The sequence below is a fragment of the Capsicum annuum genome, chromosome 9, assembly GCF_002878395.1.
Source record: "Capsicum annuum cultivar UCD-10X-F1 chromosome 9, UCD10Xv1.1, whole genome shotgun sequence".
In the NCBI taxonomy this organism is placed as follows: domain Eukaryota; kingdom Viridiplantae; phylum Streptophyta; class Magnoliopsida; order Solanales; family Solanaceae; genus Capsicum; species Capsicum annuum.
Genome location: NC_061119.1, coordinates 115,458,880 through 115,478,545, shown reverse-complemented (window position 1 = coordinate 115,478,545; position 19,666 = coordinate 115,458,880). Strand labels below are relative to the sequence as shown.

General features: G+C 35.7%; 1 protein-coding gene across 1 annotated transcript; it reads right to left on the bottom strand.

Annotated features, from left to right (window-relative positions):
- Positions 1-6,627: 6,627 nt before the first annotated feature.
- Positions 6,628-7,817, bottom strand: LOC124887111. Its single transcript, XM_047396294.1, has 3 exons — positions 7,680-7,817; positions 7,048-7,422; positions 6,628-6,960 (listed from the first exon to the last, which is right to left on the bottom strand). Exons 1-3 carry the CDS (start codon positions 7,815-7,817, stop codon positions 6,628-6,630), a joined length of 846 nt encoding a protein of 281 aa, XP_047252250.1.
- Positions 7,818-19,666: the final 11,849 nt, after the last annotated feature.

Genomic DNA, 19,666 nt, shown 5'->3' with positions numbered 1-19,666 from the left:
ATTAGCCGCTCATGATTTGATGAATGAAATAACAAGTTGAATTCATGATTATACTGATAAACTTATGAATGGATAGAAAACAACAAGTAGTTCCTCCGATTTAACACAAGGTAGAATCCCCAAAAATAGTTGATGCAAAAACACAAGAATATTTTATGAAAGAGAGCAAAAATACATCTCTCTCTTCTTAGAGTTGATTGTCTGATAGATGAATTATTAATCCCTCCTTTTAAAACCATAAAAGATGCTATTTATACTAAAGCCTAATTAAGGTAATAAAATAACAAAATCACAGCTGGGCTCGGATTTAGGTGGCGGCATATTGGTGTTGATCGTCAGGCTTTTGATGGCATCTCAGATATGTCGTCAGAAGTCATGCCTTCTTAACCTGTTCTGCCTCACTCTGACGATGTCCTTCGATGACTTGCCAGAGAGGTTATGGCGTGTAGCAAAGGTCGTTACACCTTTAGCTTATTTCACCATGTTCTGTCCCACTTGACGGCATCTTCTAATGGCTTACCACACTTGTGATGACATATTGAGAATGGCGTCACCTTCATCCAGCAACTCTTATTCACTGTTCTTCCTGACGGCTTTTTCTGGTAGCTTACCACATCTCTGACAGATTGTAAGAAATGCCGTCAGACTCATATCAGCTTACTTGTACCAGATTTTACTCTTTTTCTCCATTGTTATTTATTTCCATGCATCTTGACTTTCCTATAAAATTTTAAGAAATAACATTAAAAACACCAATAATTACTTAAGAACTTACAAATATTTCAAGTTAAAAAGTCTTGAATATGCTACAAAAATCTAGCACATCAACACCCTCAACTTAAAACAATTGCTTGTCCTCAAGCAATTACATAACACCATACTATGATGCTTAACCAAGAGACACATAAGATACCTATTTCAGTTGATTATCAAGTTTAGCTCAAAAGTCATGTCACTCTCCACGTTCAATTACTTATAAATCCAATTGTGTATATCAATGAAGTTTAACTATGTGACCCAAAGGAATCAAGATATGGCATCAATTCAGTAACAATAACCATGCATATGTACAAGTTACACTACCCAAACAAGTAAACAGCTAGCAATGTAACCGATGTGCCCTTACAACAAATAAGTCCCTCCTCACTCATATATGAACTCAAGCATGTCAATTCGGGGACGGTCAAGAGACACTCACTCTTAGAAAGAAATTCCAATCAATGCATGTCAAATACCATATGCTTGCCCTTATTTTCATTAACAAGGTGTCCAGAAAGGTAAGTTAGGATCACTATAGGTCTTTTCTTCGACTTTTAATGTAGGCTAAGGGCCTGGTATGATATTCAATGGTATTTAGAGTGACTAATCCTCCTTGGAACTACCTTAACTTTTGGGGTTTACTTATTAACCTTTTTTTCCCTCCATTTATTGATCACACATTATTTAGGATGGATGTGTCTTTTCTTTTTCATTCTTTTTCTTTTCTTATTCTTCTTTCACACCACTCAGCTTTTTATTCTTTTCACTTATTCTTTTCCTTTTATTCTACCTTTATTCATACCCAGTTTACATCACGTACCCCTACGATGGACACCCTCAACTTAGGTTGTTTTCCTAAGTCAAGCTGCACAGTGTCCAAGGAGAACCAGGGCCAAAACAGGTTCATTATGATCTAAATAGGAAGGTGATAGGTATCATAGAAAAAAATAGTTAATTCGGGCTCAAAATAGGGATCAAGAGTATCATGCATACAGGGAAGGTCATTTAGTCAAAAAGTAACTTAAAAATCAAAACGGCCTATGATCCTTTCCTAACCCCTATCTTTCAACCAAGGTAAGACTAACTGGGCAAGTTCTGGATTTAACACACAAAGGGAACTAAGTAGTATCTCACACACACATGGCACAAAGGTGCATCACAAGCTACTACCTATCCGCTTCATGGAATTCTTTAGCAGTGGATATCAAGACACTAGTACTAATGCCATAACAAGATACACAGTGGTCACACATAAATGTATATCACACAGTTATAAAATAGACCAACAGAGAGGTGTTTATCAGTCTCAAAAATCAACAAAAATATGTCAACTACTCTAGATACTTATTTTTATCCAGTTAACCACAACATATCACAAAACAAACACACTACACCTAAACATGATGGCTCTACTAGGAACAAGACTCCGGGGAAAAGAGGCACGGCAATAAAAACCCAAGAAGGACATCAACACCTACAAGTAGCCCCACCCTCAACTTAATATCATGCATTATTCCCAACACTTCAAATCAAAACAAGAGAGTTAGAAACATACCTGTGGCACCATGGGTTCAAAGATCTAATGTCAATCACATAATACGAATACAAACAACAAATTACCTTGGGTTGCCTCCCAAGAAGCGCCTAGTTTAACGTCGCGGCACGACCCAACTCAGCTTTTCCTCCACCTTGAGGATATGAATTTCACCCCCAACTTAGAGTCCATCTTCTTACCTCGCTCATAAGGAGGTGGTACAAAGATTAAGAAGCTGAGTAATGGATGATGCATGGTAACCAACTCAGCTTTAAAGTGAGGTGTGTTTTTTTGTTGCTTATCAAGAGTAAAATAAAGAATATAGGATTCTTGTTCCTTATCTTCACAGTCTTCCACTATTTTAGATGATTCCATAGACAAGATATCATCTACACATAATGTGGAAAAATGCTTCGAGTATGGCCCAATAAATCCTACTTCAAAATTTACACTATCCTCTACACACTCACTTTTATTCATCTTCTCAACATTTTTACTTTGAATTGGGCTAGATTCTTCATAAGAGATTGACTTGGCTTTATCTTTTGCCTCTAGAACCATTCCCTCAATCTTGGCATTATCCCTCATGGTTGGCTCGGTTGGTTGGGAAATCTCCAAGGGTTGATCAACATCAAGCTCATCATCAGTATAGGAATCTTGCTCTTCATCATCACACTCTTCCATTATTTTAAAGTATTCCACAGACAAGATATCATCTAAACATAATGTAGAAAAGTTTTTTGGATGATTGACCTCGATATCTATCTCTTCTATCTTTTATCTTCCCTCATTAAATGCCCTATTGTCTTGACGTATGTCACATATGGTATCATTCATTGTGTCTATATGATCCAACATTAGTTGAAGAATAGCTTCAATGTCATTCTTTCCAGTGCTGCGTTCTACCTTTTCTTGACCATAAGACCTGTCATACTCTTAAGAAGAACTAGAACTTGGGTTAGTGCAACAGGGGGATGAGAAATTTGAGAAATCACTCCAATATCTATCTTGACCACCACATAAAGAACAATTATACTCCCAGTAAGATGGAGATGGTGCACATATCTCTCTCCGGGAAGCATATCTACAGTCATTACAAAAGTGGGGTCCATCATAATATGGACATAGATCATCTATATAAGATTTCCAACCATCAAACTCACATTCATTCCATGATGCCATAGTAAGATATAAGCAAATATAAAGAAAATCTACCTAACACACGTAATAAAGGAAATCACAAACAAATATTTACAAGTTCAAATTCAAGCAAGTAAGGTAAAATTCCAAACCAACTCAATACACATAATTGTTCCCTGGTAACGGCACCATTTTTGATAACGCTCAACTTACACCTCAAATTAGTATAAGGCGATCGTCGTCGATATATTTACCCAACTTTGGAGTTGGGGTCGAATCCACAGAGAACAATATGAGTGGCGATTAAACTAGTTTGAAATTATAACTACAAGTTAAATTCAAACAATCAATATAAAAAGATAAAATGGGGGTTTAAGGTTTACAGAGAGTTAATTTTCACTTTCAATACTTCAGTGTTTGTAATCAAGATAAATGGGAAACCAGAGCTATGTTTACCAGGGGTTTCAGGAATTGACAGATACTAGGTAATGCTAGAGATTCTCAGAATGAGTAGAACAGTAGAATATTCTTGACGATTATACTAACTGACTTATCTCTCGACCTCACCAGACAATTCATTATCTAATTCTCTCGAACTTAGATAACTTATGTATTTCCAATAGGATGTTATCTCAGGTAGATTAATCCATTTACAACATTAATCATTAAATAGAAAGTTGGTATCTTTCGAGTCCGTGTTGATTATTTATGTCCTCTAGTCCATTTCTCTGTTAGAAGCAAATAAAACCTAAGGCATAACCTAATGTTTGTAACCACTAGATTTTAGTCAAAACAACAGAATTTCAAGATGTTTTATTACTCTTTGAATCCATCAAACACCTAATATCAAACCCTAATCCATGGATCCCATAAGTCTGGCTAATAAAAGTAGCTGCTCATGATTTGATGAATAAAATAACAAGTTGAATTCATGATTATCATGATAAACTTATGAATGGATAGAAAACAACAATTAGTTTCTCTGACTTAATCAAAAGGTAGAAACCCCAAAAATAGTTGATACGAAAACACAAGAATATTTTATGAAAGAGAGCAAAAATGTGTCTTTCTTTTCTTAGAGTTGATTATCTGATAGATGAATTATTAATCCCCCCTTTAAAAACTCTAAAAGATGCTATTTATACTAAAACCTAATTAAGGTAATAAAATAACCAAATCATTGCTGCGCTCGTATTTAGGTGATGGCATATTGGTGTTGATCGTCAGGCTTGTGACGGCATCTCAGATATGTCATCAGAATTTATGCCTTCCTAACCTATTCTGACTCACTCTGATGATGTCCTCTGATGGCTTACCATAGGGGTGATGGCGTGTAGCAAAGGTCGTCAGACCTTCAGCTTATTTCACCATGTTTTGTCCTACTTGACGGCATCTTCTAATGGCTTACCACACTTGTGATGACATATTGAGAATGTCGTCACCTTCATCCAGCAACTCTTCTTCACTGTTCTTCCTGACCCCTTTTTTCTAGTAGCTTACCACATCTCTGACGGCTTACAAGAAATATCGTCAAACTCATATCAGCTCACTTGTACCAAATTTTACTCTTTTGCTCTATTGTTATTTATTTCCATGCATCTTGACTTACCTACAAAATCTTAAGAAATAACATAAAAAAAACCAATAATTACTTAAGAACTTACAATTATTTTAAGTTAAAAAGTCTTAAATGTGCTACAAAAATCTAGCACATCAATTCCACAGTAGTTACCAGGATCTCCTCATCAGGGAATGAATCATTTATCTTTGTTTCATCATTACTTCCTGATCACCTTCCATTCTAGATAAATGATCTGCAACCAGATTTTCACAACCTTTCCTATCTTTGACTTCAAAATCAAACTCTTGCAGTAGCAACACCCATCTAATAAGCCTTGGTTTAGCATCCTTCTTGGACGTTAAGTACCGCAATACCGCATGGTCAGTATGGACTACCACATTAGTCCCAACCAGATAAGATCTGAATTTCTCGAAAGCAGACACCACAACTAGCAGCTCCGATCAGTTACTGTGTAATTCTTTTGTGCTCTATTCAGTGCTTGGATGGCATAATATATTAGGTGAAATAATTTATCCCTATTTTGTCCCAATACAGCTCCCAGTACGACATCATTTGCATCACACATTATTTCAAACGGTTTTTCCCAATCAGGTACAATAACAATAGGGGACTCAATCATCTTTTTTTAATGCACTCAAATACCTTCAAACATTCGTCATTGAAGAGGAATTTCACTTCCTTCTCCGACAGCTTGTAAAGTGGATTTACAACTTTAAAGAAGTCTTTTATGAATCTCCAATAGAATACTACATGGACAATAAAACTACGCACTCCCTTTACTGAAATAGGAGGTGGTAATTTCTCGATAACTTCTACCTTTGCTCAATCAACTTCAATCCCTTTTTTGGAAATTTGTGACTCAGTACGATACCATCCTTTACCATAAAATAACATTTTTCCCAGTTAAGCACTAGATTAAATATAATACATCTTTGCAAGGCTACATTCAGATTCTCAAGACACATTTTGAATGAATCACCTACCACAGAGAAATCATCCATGAATACCTCTATGGTGCCTTCCACCATGTCAAAAAAGATAAACATCATGCACCGTTGAACAAAAGCTGGTACATTGCATAGCCCAAATGTCATTCTCTTAAATAAAAATGTGCCATATGGGCATGTAAATGTCATTTTCTCTTGATCTTCAGGCACAATAAAGATTTGGTTATATCTAGAATAACTATCCAAGAAGCAATACCACCTCCTACCAGCTAATTGACCAAGTATTTGGTCTATAAAGGTCTTTGGGAAGTGGTCCTTTAGAGTCCAAGAGTTAAGCTTGCGGAAATCCATGTAGACTCTCCACTCAGTTACTGGTCTGAGTGGAATCAACTCATTTTTTTCATTAGCAACCACCGTCATACCCCCTTTCTTAGGCACACATTAAACTGGACTTACTTATTTGCTGTAAAAAATAGGGTAAACTACTCCTGCATCCAACCACTTAGTAATCTCCTTTTTAACCACCTCCTGCATTGGTGGATTGAGATGGTGATGATGCTCAATGGTAAGAGTACAATCTTCTTCTAGTTGGATTTTATACGTACAGATGCCAGGGGGATGCTAATAATATCTGCGATGGTCCATCCAATTGCTTTCTTGTGCCTCTAAAGTACTGAAATAAGTGCATTTACCTTTCGTTCTTCCAAATCAACTGCAATCATAATAGGTAGCATAATTTCTTTCCCCAAAAACACATATCGTAAGTGACCAGGTAGCTCCTTCAATTCTAACATCGGAGGTTCTTTAATAGATGGCTTGGCTGGTGGTGTTGGTCGATTAGCTAGATTAAGGTCAAGGTTTTTAGGATCATGAGAATATGAGCCTAGGCTATTCAGGGCACAAAATATCTCTTCATACTCTTCAATGCCTTCCCTATCATAGTTTATCACAATCGTGGCTAATGGCTCAATAACAAGCTGTTCAATTCTGACCACATCCTGTTCATCCTCAAAATACACATCAAATACTGAGAACATACTTATTTCCTCATGATGCTTTATTTATTTTCCCACATCAAATCGTACCTCTTTATCATTCACCCTGAATAAGAGCTTATTCGCTTTCAAATCAATCAATATACTTCCAGTTGTGAGAAAAGGTCGACCTAAGATTATGGGCACCTCGAAGTCCACCTCACAGTCCAAAATGATAAATTCTGTAGGGAATATGAAATTTGAGACCTTTACCAACACATCATACAGAATGCCAATAGGTCGCTTTACTGATCTGTCAGCCATCACCAGCCTCATGTTGGTAGGTATGGGATTCCCCAGGCCCAACTTTTTATAAATAGTCAACAACATCAGGTTAACGGTTTCCCCCAGATCATATAGTGCTTTAGTGAATTTGATGGTTCCAACTTTGCAGGGAATAGTGACTACACCTGGATCTAATTTTTTCTGCGTCAAGGTCCTTGTGGAAATAGCACTGGAAAATGGAGATCTACTTCTAGTTCACAACTCACTGCTCGTTTCTTGGTAATAAGGTCTTTTATGAATTTTGCATATCTTGGCATTTGCTCAAGTTCTTCGAGCAAATGCACATTTATAGTCAATTGCTTAAGCATTGCTAGGAACTTGCTGAATTTTGCATCATCCACCTTCTTTCTCAGTCGTTGAGAAAAGGAAGGTGGTGGCCTTGGGATGGGTTTCAACACCACTTCCTCTTCCTTCTCCTTGTTTGACATATCAATAGAACTTTTTGCCTTCTCAAGCTCCTCTGGGTGTTTTTCTATTGGTTCCTCTACAACTTCCTTAATGCTTATAGATTTGCCCACAGAAGGGCCAGATAACATCTTACCACTTTTAGTAGAAATTGCCAGACATGAGCCTTCTATCTTCTAATCCTGAACTATTTGAGTAAGTAAAGTACCACTTCTTCCCTGGTTTAGTGTTGATGAAATTTGATTCATCTATTGCTCTAACTGCTAGATCGAAGTTGACTGTGTGCTAACCAACTGACTCATAGTGGAAAATTCACTCCCCATGCTAGTCACTCCTGCGTTGGTAGCCTCTAGTCGTTTTAACAGTTCTTTTATCATATCTTCCATTGGCCACTTTACCAAGCTATTTGCAGCATTTTTTTGATTTCCAGCACAAACATACAACCCATTTCTGTCATTGCTGCTTCTCCAGTTTTCTTGCTCCCTGTCTCTGTGATTAGGATTGTCATACCCATTCCTACCTTGATTCCCTTGGCTAATACCTCGAAAACCCCCTGATTAGCAACATAGTTGACTTTTTCTTTAGGTTCCATATCAATACGGTCCCGAATCATCGCAGCCTTTACCTTTTATATCCTTCCTGATAATAAATGCTTGGTGAGTAGGTCCATTTGAGTCTTTAGATAGGCTATGTCTTGATCCTTCTCCTCATCTCTTCTATATTGTTCATCATTCATTCCAATAAGAATAGTTGGAATTGCCAATACAGAATCACTGGTATACCAAGCCCTACTTAGTTTGGTCATCCTATTCAGCATATTAGCGGGATCTTAAAATGACAGTGCGATAAATGACCCACCAGCAATATTATCTACCATTGGTTTTGTCACAGAGTTAAAGGCTCTGTACAATGTCTCTATCAAATGTATGTCCGTTATGTTATGGTTCGAACACTGTGTCAGCTTCTTTTTTAACCTTTCCCAAGTTTCATATAAAGCCTCATTCGAAAGCTGTCTAAAATTATTGATCTCATCCCTTAACTGTACCTTCCTGGATGGTGGAAATAACCTTTCTAGGAAAACTCCTCTCAACTGCCTCTAGTTAGTTATAGAGTCAAGCATTATCTCACTTAGCCATAATGTTGCCTCTCTAGACAGAGACAATGGCGAAAGCCTCAATAGGATCGCGCTCTGGCTCACTCTTAGATTGTCAAAGGATTTGCAAATGGTGACAAAGTTCACCAGATGTAGGTTGGGGTCATCCCTAGGAAGTCCTCCAAACAACCCCTTCAGATTTAAGAGCTGGATCATCATGTTTGTAATATTGAACTTTGCTCCAGGTGTTAACGGAAGGGGAGCGATCGCACCCGTTGCACCTGCTCCATCTACATCATCATCATCATCAACCTCATACCGCAATGATTGTTCTACCATTATTCTCATGCGGTGGGGTTTCGGATTGAGTAGTGCTTGGTGTAACCTATAGAGATCCTACAAATAAACAAAATGACAACCAAACATAAATCTGGAAAACTCAACTATCAGTAAATTTTTGCGCACAAACTTTTAGTCTACAACCATAGTCCCCGGTAACGACGCCATTTTTTATAACGCTCAAATTACACTCTTGAATGGGTGTAAGCGATCGTTATCAATATAAAACCCAACTAGGTTGGAGTCAAATACTACAGTGAATAAGGTGTGAACTTCAATTTATTTATGAAATACTTTACTGGTAGTGTACTGTTTCCAAAGATGGGGGTTTAAATTTCACAGAGAGTCAATTGTAACTTTAAATATTTTAGTGTTGTAATCAATATAAACAAGAAACCAGAGTTATGTTCACCATGGGTATTGGTAGTTAACAAATACTAGGTAATGCTTGGGATTCTTGGAGTAAGTTGAAACAACAGAGTATCCCTAACTATCATACTACTTGACTTATCTCTCGACCTTACCAGATTATTTATTATCTAATTCTCTCAAACTTAGATAACTTATCTATTTCTAATAGGATATGATATCAGGAAGATTAATCCAGTTATGACATCAATCATTGAGTAGAAGGTTGGTAGCTTCCGAGTCCCTGTTGATAATTCATGTCCTCTAGTCTATTTCTTCGTTAGAATCAACTAAAACCTAACACATAATCTAATGTTTGCAACCAATAGATTTCAGTAAAAATAACAGAATTTCAAGATGTCCTACTACTCTTTGAATCAGTTAAATGCATAGTAACCTATCAGACCCTAATCCATGGATCCCATAACTCCAGCTAATGGAATTAGCCACTCATGATTTGATGAACGAAATAAAAATTTGAATTCATTATAATAAGGATAAACTTACAAATGGATGAAAAACAACAAGTAATTTCTTCAATTTACTCACGAGATAGAAACCTAAAAATAGTTGATGAGTGCTTTTTTTAAAGAAATAAGAAAAATATTTGATGGTAAAGATGAAGAAATGTACGTGCTTCTCTTCAGAAGTTCTTCTCTAATAATTAATGATCCATCCCTAAAAAACCCTAAAAGAAGTCTTTAAATAGTCAATCCTAAATAAGGAAATAAAATTAATGTTTCAGTTTTCTCTTGGATTGGACGACGACGATCTTGATGGCATGTCAGATGTCTGATGACATGTGTGAGATATTGTCAAAGGTTCCAGTGAATTGTTATCTTCTGACTCTTCAGACGGCAAACCTGACGGCATGTCAAAATTCTTGATTGATCGTGATAACTTCCATCACAACTTCACTGGAAATCAGTATTCTCTGCTCCTGCTTGATAGTGATTTTGATGCCATGTCACATATATTATGGCCCATCCTAAATGTCATCACATTTCATCTCAGTTTCTCATGTTCTTTCTAAGCTTGACGGTAACTTTGAAAGCCTTTCCGATGTATGACGACGCTTCAGAATTGACGTCAGCTATACTTTAGCTTAGTTACACCAGATTTAAGTTGATTTATTCTTCTTTCCTTTGTTTTTATCCTCGATCACTTGTATCTGCATTAACACTTTAAAAGAAATTAAAAATAACAAAAGTTGCTTAAGACCTCACAATTATTTAGAGTTAAAAGCTTCAAATGTGTTAGCATCGACTCACACATCAGGCGGATCTAATTCCCTTTTATGATCACCATAAGAATTTGATGTTTGTTTTTATGAGTTTTAAGGGTCTTTCCGTTTAATACACGTGTTGGTTCTTACTTCTTCGTAATATCTTATGTCAACTTATCTATCTTTATTTTCTTATATTGTTTGGTTTTTGCTTTCCTAGGTAGATTTTTATCTTTTGTGGTTTGATTTGTATTATTTGGTATAAGAGTCGAGCTTGATTTCATTCCGACAAAGTCAACATGGGTTTGTTATCTTGAGAATAAAACAAAGAAAAAGAAGAAAAAAGAAAAAAGAAAAATGTTACTATTCATATTTTATTAGAGTTTTTTCAATTTGTGAGACTTGATTTTTGTGTCTTTTGTGGGTTTCTAGTGTTACATCCTTGTTTCCTAACACTAGAAGAGGTGTAAAAATGAAAATCACAAAACAAAAGAAAATTTATCCCATTTTTACCCATAGGCCAAAAATTTAGGTCCAAGATTTTTGTGTGTTTTGTTGTTTCTAGTGTTAGATCCTTGTTCTCTAATACTAATAGAGTCTAGATCTCCAATTTGAACTTAATCCGGGATATTTTGAGCCATCCACCTTCGTTGAGCTTGAAGTTTAAGAAATAATACAAGAATCAACTACTAAAATGAAATTACTCCTAAAGAACCTAAAAATCAGCAACTACAAGAAAGGGAGATGAAGTAGAAGACACAGATTCAACACAAAAGAGGATAAAAGTGCATAAAATGTAAAGGATAGTAGTGAGACATACACTCACACCAATAAATAGAAAAAAAGTGTGTATCAAACACCAATGATAGATAACACCACACTTTTAGGTGGACCAAAGGAATTCACACTCCTTAATCTCACCTTTCTTGTCAATTGATCAACACAAGTGAAATCCATCAAATGTAGTAATTCCTAGTTTTGATGTCTTTTCTAAGACCTACACTAAGATGGTTTTTCCAAGCCCTAAACTAAGGAAAGAAAATACAATTTGATTAGCAATGCTAGGCAAAGTGCTAGCATTCGAGTTAGTGGGTAACAAGGGTCCTTCATGGACTAGACCCATAAGCACAGGTTTCTTTCCTTTTCCTACTTCACTACCCGCGGTTTTCCTTTCCCTTACCCTCTTTTCTTTACATTCTTCTTGTATCCCACCACTAAGTTTCTCTCTATTTTGAGGCTTGACCTCATTCCCCTTAGATTCTAACTTGTGTAGATGAGTATTGGATTTAGTTGATGATGGGTTTGGATTTGTGGAATTGGGTTTTGTGGAGTGTAGGATCTTTGGTCAAGTGGATTTGGGACTTGATGGTTTGAATTTTGTGGAGGTTTTGGTGGACATAGTCTATCAATCCCCACTTTAATTCTAATCATGTCACCCCTCATGGATCCCAAATCACCCCTCATGGATCCTACATCACCCTTCATGGATCTCAAGTCACCCCTTATAGATCCCAACTTACCCTTTAAATCATGAGATAAGGTATCAAATCGAGCCAACAAGAATCCCAAAGCATCATTTCCCAAAGGTTGGGATGTGGTACCTTCAGATTTTATTAGACTTGTACCTAACAAGAAGCAAAAAATAGAAAAGGGAAAACCTACAAAATGAACAAACACATTAGTTCAATAAACCTCACCATAATCACACTCGTATCTCACCTCACACTTGGTCTCACAAATGTTAATAACTTAGCAATACTTGGAGAGTGAATAAGTTGTGAATATGATTTGTCCTAAAATCACTTTTTGTTTGATATGGCTCAAATAAAATGATGTAAGGATTTCAACCAACAAACTACTACGAATTAAAAATGATAATAGCACACAAAAATCAAAGACACAAAATAAATGAACTCTAGACTAATTACCAATCTTGTAGGAACTTAATATCTTGATAATTAGTGATAGAATAAACTTACAAGAAACTAGAATCAAAAATTGAAAACTAGTAAAATCTACTTAGAACTTGATTTGGCCGTTTACACTTGATGATGTGGCACAATTTGATTGAACGTTGAGCTTCAAAATTTTTTAATCCCAAAATGTCACTCTCGGCCTAAATCCTTAGGGAAGAATAGAAAATTCTTTTGGAGGGAAAAACAACAAGTTTATATCCCTTTTGAAACTCCAATTTGAATTCAAAAACAATCGTCCCCCCTTTGTACTTGGAATGTACTTGATTTTGTACTTTGATTATTCCTTTGTCTCTTCTTTCTTTTAGATGACAATAAATATGCCAAGGAATATTCTTTCACAAACACCAAGTACAATCTTTTTTCACTCCTATTTTGGATCAAATACACTCTTTGAATATTCTTCTTTAACAATACTTGATGAAGATGGAAGAACAAGATGAATATTGAAGAGTTGATCAAAGTTTGACATTTACTCATATGAACCCTAACCTTTAATTTTTTATATAGATATAGGTTCCTTAGGCCAAGATGAACTCAAATATCGACAAACCAACAATAACCAACGTTCACAATGCAAAAACCCACACAGATCTAAAGCTTAGAAGCTTCAACACGCCGTATCCATGGAGTTCTTAGCTCAAAATCGCCCAAATCTTATTCCAAGAGTAGATCTACACTCCCTATGTGCTAGGGAACAAGAATCTAGCACAAGAAACGTCCAAAACAAAACAAAAATGTGTATATCTAGTGTTCAAGTTTTGGATCTAAAACATAACACAACTAGACACCATTTTTTGTGATTTTCTTTTGGATTTGACTATTTTTTGTTGCAATTTTCTTAATAAGGACACTAAAACCAAGATTTAAGGATGTAGGAACAACCCTAAACAAGGGTTTGATATCAAATGATACAAGAATCAACTACTAAAATGAAATTACTCCTAAAGAACCTAAAAATCAGCAACTACAAGAAAGGGAAATGAAGTAGAAGACACCGATTCCACAAAAAAGAATATAACATTGCATAAAATGTAAAGGATAGTAGTGAGACATACACTCACACTAATGAATAGCACCAAAAGTTGTGTATCAAATAACAAGACATACAATGCCAATGAGAGATAACACCACACTCTTAGGTGGACCAAAGGAATTCACACTCCTCAATCACACCTTTCTTGCTAATTGATAAACACAAGTGAAATCCATCAAATGTATTAATCCCTAGTTTTGATATCTTTTCCAAGACGTACACTAAGATAGCTTTTCTAAGCCCTAAACTAAGGAAAGAAAATACAATTTGAGTAATACTCAATCAATTCACCCAAGTCTAATGAAAATAAAAGCCAAAGTTTCTATTTATACTTATAATAAACAATGACTAAAATACCCTTAATTAAGGATGCTCCTTTGGAGTGTAAAAGAAAAGTCTTAAAAGACTATACTAGCCATACTTTGGGTTCCTCTTGAGTGTATATTTCAAGTGTAAAAGGTATTCGATGCCCTTAATGAGGGCTACCCCTAGAGTGTAAGACCCCTCCTTCTTTCTTTACTTGGACAAGGCTTGAAAAGTCTCCAAAAATAGTTTTCAATTCACTTTCATATCCAAGCCATGAACCTTGGGCAAGATACTGTACTCCTTAAGCTCTTCATACTTGTATCAATAAACTAGAATGGTGGATCTCAAAATTGGAAGGGTTGTTGTTGAGATTTTGGCTTGAAATCATGATATTGGTGTTTGGGAGTAAAACGTGAGCTCGGAGAAACAAAAATCATCAAATTTGGAGTTCATTTGGGTTTGGTTCCATTTTTGAATATTCTTAGTGTTCTTCATGTTCTTCATCTGTTGTTGAAGATGAACATTTAAAAAGTGGTTATTTGATCCAAAAATAAGAAGAGAGAGGGTGTAGTACTTGTTGTTCAAAGAATATTCCAAGAATATTCCAAGTCTTCCAAATAAAGAAAGAGTCGAAAAGCATTAAAAAGGAATATTATCAAAGAAGAGTACAAGGGAAAGTACAAAGAGGGGACCCCAACAAATTCAAACTCTTTTGAGCTTCAAAAAGGTCCAATTCTTGAATTTTCTTTATTCCAAAATCGATTGATACCCATCTAAGGTAAAGATTGATAAAAATTCAAATTTCTAACAATAAAATTCCCAAATATCAGCCACCAATTAGAAGATGCCACGTCATCAACCATCCCAAAATCACCTTAAAGCTCAAATTTAGGTTCTAAGTGTCTTTTCTTTGATTCTTTGGTTTCTTTTCTTGATTCTATTGCTAATTAAGAACTAGTAATCACCTACTTAGTTGTAAATTAGTTTTTGAATTCATTTTCTTTCGTGTTTTCTTTCCTTGTGTGCTTTTCTCATTTTAAACTAGTCATAATTTTTATGGTTCTAGTTTGTTAGTAGATTTTGTTTTGTGTCTTAAGTCGATCAAACAAGAATCTATTTTGGTCGTAAAGTAGCGATTAACACCTTGTTGACTACGGAAGTATAAGAAACTTTTAATATTCATCATTCTAATTTTGAGGATCACAAAGGTGAGTACATACGAGTGTTGGTGAGGAGCTTTTACTACTAATCTTATTTGTTTATTTTGTAGGTATAAGGTGACATAAGAAGAACATGTCTTTGATTGCCTCAGATTATTATGACTATGACATGAGAGACTATGATTGTAGTGAGGGATGTTATGGATTAATAATGATAGAGATTTTAGGGGTTATGAATATAGCCATGATCGAGACTTGGACAAAAATAAGGGTTACAGTTTGAAGAAGAAAGTAAGACAAATGAAGTTCTTCTTATGATGAGTATGAGAATAATGAAAATCCTGGTGAGGTTTCTCATGAAAAAGATGGGAAAAGTGAGAAGACTTATATTTCCCATTCCGATTATCAATGCAAAATCAAGTATAGCCTTCTCTTCCCTACAACTTCTACGAGTTATGATGAAAGTGTTCATGTGGAGTATGAAGATTCATATTTCTCACCTTTTAGTACTTCTTATCAAAGTCAAAGTGGTGAGAATGATTATAATAGATATAATGGAGGTTATCCAATGAGAAGAAGAGAGCATTCATCTCCAAAACCAAGGGGTACTATATCTTATTTTTCTTGTTCTAGTGCCCGAACATGTAAAAGTGGGAATCAAGGTAGTTATGGAGGGTATTATAGGAGTCAAGATCATCCTACTTTACCCATCTTTATAAGAGAGTCGAGTACCAAAAACTATATTGATTGGGAATGGAAGTTTGAAAAGATCTTCATAGATTATGATATGAGTAAAGTTGAAAGAACTGTATATGCCCTTAAACATATTTAAGGTCTGATAATATATTGGTGGGAATCTATAAGGAAGTCCATCAGAATATGGAAAGCCTTGAAGGAACTCATGAGGGGTACTTATGTTCCCATGGGGAATACTAAGCTTTACAATGTTAATCCAAGAAGAAATGTTCACTCCAGAAAGGTAAGCATTTATGAGGTTCTGAGCGGCCTTCTTGTTCTAGATGATTAGGGCTATAGAAACTACATTATTTCACCTATGGTTGATCATTTGGTGCTATATTGGGAACCTCTACTTATTTCATATTCTTTATGTGGGTATAAGGTTACCGAGCGAGTGAAGGTTTCTTTCACCTGATTTAGATACCATGAGGAGGTGTGGTGTGACATTTTTCCCTTGAAACAAGGTCATCTATGATTAGGTGTCAATTGGTTAGCACAACATAAGGTTTCAAAGAAATAATATTGTCCCAATATTGTAAAAGACCAATGGGGAAATCATCTTTTTCCATCCATTTTTCCTAAATCTCAAAGAGATGTGTCCACTTACTTTAAGTCGAATGACTATAAGAGATAAAAAATTGAGAGTAGTAAGGGTGTGCAAGGTGGTAACCTACGAGTGGAAAAAAGAGATGTTGTGAGAAGTAAAGTGAGGGCGTTTTCACCCAACTGAGCTAACTTTTTTTGTCCTTCTATTTTTAAAGATATTTGTGTAGGTACCAATATGGCAAACGGATAGAACAAGTGCTAAAGGAGAATATTCCCTTTGAATACTTGACTAGGGAAATATTAGAGGTTTCCGAATCTTGTAGAGGACCTTCACACCAAAGTAAAGAAGAATGTGCTCAAGAACTTCAACGTAAAATAGCTAACTCTTACACTTTTGTGCATGTGAATGATGATTGTGTGGCTAGTAGCCTATTTAGTATGAGTAGTAGCTTACCTTTATGTGATTCTATTGATTCTTTGCCTCTTGATGATGATGTACATGTTGTGAGTGTGGATACACTAGTTGATCCTATTGATGACTGAATTGACTCTTTTTATACAATTAATTTTTATCCATCTAGTGCTGAAGCCTTTGTGTTTAATGATAGTACATTATCTATTGATGATGATGTACATGTTATGAGTGTGGATACACTAGGTTATCTTATTGATGACCGAATTGACTCTTCTTGCAAGATCAATTTATGTCCACCTGTGTTGAAGCCATTGTGTTGAATTACAGTACATCATCTTGTGGGAATTATGTTGATCAACTTATGTACAAAATTACTCCACCACTAGAGGTTATGTGTAGTGTGATTAAAGAACCTTAAGTGAGTGAAAAACTTGAAAGTGTTTATCAAGAAGATAGGAGTGACCCCTTGAGCATGCTTTCTAAAGAAGATCCTATGGATTACTTTGCTCATAGGGATGATTATGTGTTTGAAACTTCTTTAGAACTTGATCGACCGCTTTTTAGAGAGTGAACTTACATGTTCTAAATCTTCCCCCTGGATAGATCCTTCTCTCTTTAGGTATAACATCTTGTTTGAAGATGGTACAATCACTCCTGATGAACCTAGTGCTGAGAATGATATTGAAGGTATAGCTTGTATTAATGGCTATAACCTATATTCTAAAGGTATAGCTTGTATTAATGGCTATAACCTATATACTAACCCACTATGGTGTGACAACATTCCTACTAAAGATGGAAATCTCTTCTTGAAAGATGAGAGTACTCTTAAGGGAAAGAGTGTGAGGTCATGGATAGGAATGATCAATTGGTGATGATAATTTTGATTTTCTTGAATCCTTACGAAATCCAATAAGTGATTGTTCTTAGAAAATTGATTGTGGTTGTGATCCTTGGTATGACACCCTACCAATGTTTGATGACCATGAGGATGAATTGCTTACTTCTCGTGTAGACATAAGGAATAATTCCTTGGATATGGTGGTGGTATGTGTCTACTTGAGGGTACTTCCATAGAAAGAGAAAGTGTCCATTACTTGGAAATTACTTCCTCTTCTACTTTGTGTGACCTTATTATTGAGAGTACTTATAGTGATGATTTTGAAGCTAGTAGTGAATACATACATAAGGATACCTTAGTTGAGGTTGACTTGTTTGATACCTTTCTCCACTCTTTATTTTCTTTTAATGATATATATACTCTTGTAGAGAGTATGTCTTTTAGTTTGGGTGAAGCCTATGGGGAAAATGAGTGTTGTCTAGACCCATATCTATGGCCACTCTCTCTATTTAACCACGGTTCCAAATATTGATATGATGATGTTGGCACGCCCAACTTGTTGCTTGGTCTATATGACAAGCAAAGTGTCATTCTTGAAAACCTGATGGCAAAAGTGTCATTGTCTCCTTAGGGTAATACTATTAAATGTGCATCCTTGCTTGACACACTTGTATTTAAGTTGAATGAACCCCAACTTGTGGACGCGAAGTTGATACATTACTTGAAAGGAAGAAGTAATATATGTTTAAGTGTCTTAATTCCATCCTTGTGTGCCTTATGTACTATATCTTTTTGGAAAAATGGCATTTATATAGATTATAGCACCTTGGATAATGCCTTTACACTTGATTCCTTCCTATACTACCTCTTTACCTATGATGACATCCATGTTAGTTTTGGAATTGTATTATGTAAAGGTAGGGAATTTGTTCATTAGTCCACTTATTTGAATGACAATGCTATGTGGGTTTGGTGGACTTTAAGACCAATAGTGGCACCAATTTTGATGAGGTCACTTAAAGAGGTAATGGAACAATTGTGTCTTATGGTTCCTAAGATAAATGTAGTCTTACCTTTTAGATTTAGTGATACCATAAAGACCTTTGTAGGTTTTTTATCTCTTGATACTTGTCATAGCCATTTGCTTTGTGACATTTTTACAAAGCTTTTCATGACTAAAACAACGGATTTATGGTTATATTCAAGTGTGTACCACCTTGGCATGAAAATGTTATTTGTTGTACTAACCCTAACCCTCGTGCCATGAGGAGGTTGTGCTTGTTTGTTCTTTCTTTGGTTTTACAAGGAGTGAGTTCGAGATCAAACCTTTTCGAGAAGGGGAGAAGGATACAAGCCAAATGGCCCTTATAGTTCTTGATGACATCATTTGAGGCCAATACATGAAGACTCAAGATTTGGTCATATTGAGGGTACAAGGACATGCGTGGAGGACTCATTTTGAGCATACAATAAAGCAATTCCATGTTTGGAAAATTTCTTGGGAGTTGCATTGATGCCTATCAAAGGATTCCAAGTGACGAAGAATGAATGAAAGGCTAAAAGGATACACATGGGTGGCTTTTGAGCTTGGAGGGGCATCATTGGAGTGTAAATGCTCATTAAGGGTATTTTAGTAATTTCACCCCTTTGCGTAGTAGACTATAAATAGATAGCTCAGGGTTCTTTCTTAGTTTTTGAAGATTATTCACAAGATATATTCTTGAACACCATTAGGAGTGATTTTAGTGTAGGGCTTGAGAAAGCCGATATTGAACTTTGCTTAGAAATGATGGTTGTAAGGCGGATCTAATTCCACTTTGCGGTCACCATAAGAAGTTGTCATTTATTTTTATGAGTTTTAAGGCTCTTTGCATTTGATACACTTGTTAGTTCTTGCTTT